This window comes from Phyllostomus discolor, chromosome 2, assembly GCF_004126475.2.
Source record: "Phyllostomus discolor isolate MPI-MPIP mPhyDis1 chromosome 2, mPhyDis1.pri.v3, whole genome shotgun sequence".
NCBI lineage: Eukaryota > Metazoa > Chordata > Mammalia > Chiroptera > Phyllostomidae > Phyllostomus > Phyllostomus discolor.
In genome coordinates this window covers 579480-584439 of record NC_040904.2, presented here as the reverse complement: position 1 = coordinate 584439, position 4960 = coordinate 579480, and the positions used below count along the sequence as shown (strand labels likewise).

The following is a 4960-nucleotide window of genomic DNA, read 5'->3' as shown; positions in this document are numbered from 1 at the left end:
ATCTTGTTCTGTTTTCTGTTCCTAACGACTCAAACACCCAGCGTTCGGAGGTCCAGTTCTGCCGCTTTTCCCTCCGCCGGTCCCCAGATGGGGGGCACCCCTGTGAGTTCTGGGGTGCCCGGCTGGGCCCTGGTCACCGGTGGTCTGTCTGTGGAATTCACTGAACCCCTCAAGGGGAGTCACGTTTGTTTCTGTGGGTGCTTTTCAGCACGACCGACCAGGTTGGCCTTGAATTAGCCGCCCAGCCCACAGCGTGTGGTCAGTGTGCACAGGGCCCCTCTCGGCCCACACGGGGGTGGGGGGGGGCCTTGGGCTGCGCTGACCCTGCCCTGAGGCAGACGGGGTTCCTCGCCGTCCGACATACTGTGCAAGTTTCTTCCCAGTCTGATCATTTCCCTTAGACGGTGGCCCTTCCAGAACGTTCACCTTACTCTGGGGTGTCTGGTCTGACCCAGGCTTGGCACTGCTCCCCCTCAGTGCAGCCGGGAGGTTGCCGCAGACCGGGGGCCCCAGCCCCCGAGAGGTCGCAGGTCAGGGCTCCCGGCTTCCTTCGTGCCGACCTCCTCAGAATCGAGGTTCTGCTTAATTCTTAGTGTTGAAGCGTTTCCTTATCTTCATGAAAACTTCTTGTGCATTGAAGTGATTATTTTCTTTCAAGAATTTTATATTTTTTAATGGGGAAATTGCAGAACATTAGTTTCCAATATGAACAGAGACTACTGAATATTGATGCGTGATATCACAGGAATATTCTATAACTGAAGTGAAACTTGAACAAAATATAAAACCACATTTCTCAGCTCTTAGGATTTGTCTTAACGCCTTCCTTTTCCCGTAAACAACCTGCTTAGAAAACTTTCATAATTGTCCTCAGTTTTCTGTCTCCAAAAATCTAAACCTGATTGCCCTTTAGGGCTTTTTAATATTTACCCGGATTTTGCGCCTTTACTACACGATTTGACGATAACGGGTATAAATAAAGTTCCCGTACAGAGAAGCCCGCCTCGCGCCCGCACCGACACGGACGGGTCGCGGCTGCGTGGGGCGCGTCGGTGAGAGCCGCCGGCGAGGAAGGCTGGCCGCAAGGCCGTCGGAGGACAGTCACACCACAGGGAGTTTCCTGAGCTACTGACAAACCTCCTTCGTGTCCTAAGAGCGATAAAATACGGAGAAAACCATGACATTTTACTCCCCCAAAATCCTCTCTCCAGAAAAAAAAAAACTGTCAGTCAGCACGTAATTCCACAAAGGCTGAGCCGTAGCCATTCGCAAACACCCGTAAAACAAGGGCACTGCCTCCCTGGAGTCCAGTGACGCCGAGTGGAGTCGGGTCGGGCGCGTCCCTGCCGACACCGAGGGGACGGCCACCCCCCCCCCCCCCCCCCCACTGCGCCTTGTGTCCGAGCCGCAAGCCATTCTCCTGTCATCACAGGCCTGAGGGCTGCGACAGCGGGGCCTGCCCGCCTGGCCCTCGGTCCTGCGGCCAGCGCGGGGGGCCGGCAGGGCCTGACACGCAGTCGGTCCTCCGTCGGTGCGCGGACATCGTGCGTGGCTGAGCCACGGACACAGCCCCGCTCGCCCCGACCCACGTCGCGCCTGAAGCACCACCACCCCGTCGGACCTCGCACCTCCCTTCACACAAACTGTTCGGCGACGCCCTGCAGAACATTCTGGACCGAAAGCCACAGACGGTGTGGAGAGTCACCTGGAAACACCAGCATCACGTCTTACTTACCAGGGACAGTGAAAGACAAGTAATTCAGGTAAAGCAGCACCTGCTTCGTGGTGTGGTCCAATAAGGACGCCCGCAGCGGGAGACAGAAGAAAACGCCGGGATCCGCTTCCGCACTGAACCCAGGGGCGGACGGCGGCGGCAGAGACCGCCCGGTGCGGGAGTTGGATCTGCGACTCCGGCTCCGGCGACGGTCGCCATGGGCGGCTGCGCTTTTAAAATGACGGGTGACTGAGTAGGGGGTCGGGTCCAGAGGAAACAAGACGCAGCCCCTGCTCCTCCTCCCGGTTACCGCACTCCCGGGGTCTCGCTGCGCGCTCCCGGGACCCTCCGGGCTTACACGGAGATGGGGCAGAGCTCGCCGCTCGTAAGAACCACAGGGGGGCGCTCCGGCCCGCCCGGGCCCGCTTCTGAGCCGAGTCTGCAGGCCCCGCCCGCACGGACCCTGCGCCCGCCCCGCCTGCCCCCGCCTTCCTCGGGCGGCTCGGCTCCCACGTGCGTGCGGAGGGGGCGGGCCCTCCCCGAGCTGGTTCTCCACAAGCCCCGACGTCCTGGCTGATGGGAGAGCAAGTGACCGGAGAAGGAGAGGCAGCCGCAAACCCCCGGGGCCCCGCGATCGCAGAGGGGGAACAGGACCCGAGTCGGGGACAGGGGCTGGGCGCCAGTCACAGCAGGGCGGGCGGGCCCCGAGGGGGGAGAGGGGATCCCTGAGCACCTCCGTCCTGGGGCTGAGAAAAGCCTGCTCCTGCCCAGGACACTGAGCACACAGGGCCCCGTGGCCCCCCACAGTGACCCCCCCCCCCGCCATTCCTCAGGGGGCGTCTCGCCGGCTCCGGTGGGATGGAGAAAGCATCCATCTGGCCAGACGTGGCCAGACCGTCCTGGGGGTTTCCATCCTCCAAATGCTTTCCTCGCATCAGGGTGGAAAAGAGAAAGGGGGTGTCTGCTTCCCACACAGGTGACCTCCCTATCTCTGGGCGACGGCCGGGGTGGGGTGCCGCCAGGGATGACGATGTGACTCTTGACCTTGGCCACGGGGTCGATCTCACTCCGCTGGCTTTGGGGCCTTCCAGGGGCCGCATTCCACTGTCGGCCCCGATCCCCTTCTGGAGAGAGGGTCCGGAGACATGTCCTGCCCCCCGGTGTTCACTGGGGGGATGGATGAGCTGAGCTCAGTCCATCAGAGGTTGGGCCGCCCGCCAGCCCGCCGCACACTCCGGGGGCCGCGCCCCTGCGTCCCGCACATGAGAGACAGAAGCCTGAGGACCTCAAACCCAACTCCCGCCTCTGAAAGTTTTCTTTTATCTGAATCTAACGAGCTGCACAGCTCAACCCAAGGGGCACTCTTCACGCTGCTCCACAAAAACGGACTCTGCGTTCTGGCCGTGATGAACGTGCCGTGTTTCAGGCGGCCGCTGTGCGTGGCCTACACAGCACCCGCCGGCGAGAGGGAGTAGCTTGGACGAAACCGCGACAGCCGACCGGGGACTCCGATCGGCAGAAGCCCCTCTCTCGGTGCCCCCGCTCCGGAGCTCGGGGAGAAACTCTGAAATCGGAACTTCTGGCTTGGGACTCCACCTTTATAAGTCATCACCTGTTTTCACGGAAGCTTTGAAACGAATCCCTGAACATTTCTCCACACGCAGAGCTTGTATGAAAAGCAGAGGAGATTATAAATACAGGACAGGCAAGCTGGCCGGGAGGACGGGGATGAGTCACCGGAGCCACGGCACTCTCCCATGGCCGGCACAGAGCCGCCCGGGGTTTGGTGGCGGCGGCAGCCGGGGCTGAGTGCCTGCCTTCCAGGGTTTCCAGACAGGAAGTTTCCGGCTCCGTAATTACTGTTGCACAATGGAGGCTCTGCCACTAATTACAGCGTTGCCGGGACAAACGCACCATGAGAAACACTAGCGTGGAAGGCAGGGCTTCTCCACACACCTGCGGCAGCCTTCTCGCCGGCCGGGAGCAGCTCTCCGACTGCGGGCGCTCGGAGCGGAGACAGCGGGAGCCGTGCGTGGGCAGAGGCAGCCCGCACCGACTGCAGGCCGGCCGGGCGCGGCGTGATGGGCGGTCGCCGCGGGGAACGCCGAGTGTGTCATCTGTAGACCCAGGGGCCTCCTCCGCCCGCAGACCGTGAGCAGCTTCCAGCCGGACGTCCGCAAGGTCACGGCCATGGCGTCCTACCCCCTGCCGATCGCCGGGCTGGTGCTGGGGCTCCTGGGCCTGGCCGGGGCCCTGGGGGCCACGCTGCTGCCCCAGTGGCGAGTGTCGGCCTTCGTGGGCAGCAGCATCGTCGTCTTCGAGAGGCTCTGGGAGGGGCTGTGGATGAGCTGCGTGCGGCAGGCCACGGCCACGCTGCAGTGCAAGCGCTACGGCTCCCTGCTGGCCCTGCCGCCCGCGCTCCAGGCCGCCCGGGCCCTCATGTGCGTGTCCGTGGGGCTCTCCCTGCTCGCCCTGCTGCTGGGCGCCTGCGGCCTGAGGGCCGTCCAGGGCGCCGGCTGGAGCGGGCGGGCCAAGGCCCACCTCCTGGGCGCGTCGGGCGTCCTCTTCCTCCTGGCGGGCGTCTCCGTCCTGACCCCGGTGAGCTGGACGGCCAACGCCATCATCCGGGACTTCCGCAGCCCGGCCGTGCACGCGGCTCAGAAGCGGGAGCTGGGGGCCGCCCTCTTCCTGGGCTGGGCGGCCGCCGCGGCGCTCCTCCTCGCAGGGGCGCTGCTCTGCGGGGGCTGCTGCCGCCGCCGCAGGAAGGGGCGGGGGCACCGCTGTCCGGCCCCCGGGCCCCGCCTGCCGCACGCGGACGAGCGGAGGAACCGGGCCGAGGCGCGCCGGGCCTCCACCACCTACGTCTGACCCTGCGTGGACCCCTGAGTGGACTCCGACTCGGACCGCGGTTGACACGTTTCCGGCGGCCCTGCCGGGAGCTGTGAGTACCGAGACCCGGCCCCGCGCCTGCCCCGGAGCTGAGGCCGTCACGGGCACACACCCGGCAGTGTGTCCCGGGGTGGGGGAGGGGAGAGGCTCGCGCTGGGCACTCCGACGGCCGGCAGGAAAGGCCTTCACCGGGACTGGACTCGGACACGCCCTCTTCCAGCCCGTGCGGCCCGGACTCCGGCAGGTCCACAGGCTTGGTGTCGCGAGGGGCTTTTCTGGACAGTGACATACCCCTCACGCAGCAACCCAGACGACATTGCAATGAACGGTGCGTGGCAATAAAAGATTCCAAAACGT

At 64.3% G+C, this 4960-nt stretch overlaps 1 protein-coding gene across 1 annotated transcript; it reads left to right on the top strand.

The window, feature by feature from the left end:
* The first annotated feature begins 3776 nt into the window (after positions 1 to 3776).
* CLDN17 (claudin 17) lies at positions 3777 to 4582 on the top strand. Its single transcript, XM_028503907.2, has one exon. It carries the CDS (start codon positions 3905 to 3907, stop codon positions 4580 to 4582), a length of 678 nt encoding a protein of 225 aa, XP_028359708.1. The 5' UTR covers positions 3777 to 3904.
* The last annotated feature ends 378 nt before the right edge of the window (positions 4583 to 4960 follow it).

Excerpts from the sequence above, each read along its gene's own strand:
- CLDN17 (XM_028503907.2), top strand. The coding sequence starts at position 3,905 with ATGGCGTCCTACCCCCTGCCGATCGCCGGGCTGGTGCTGGGGCTCCTG.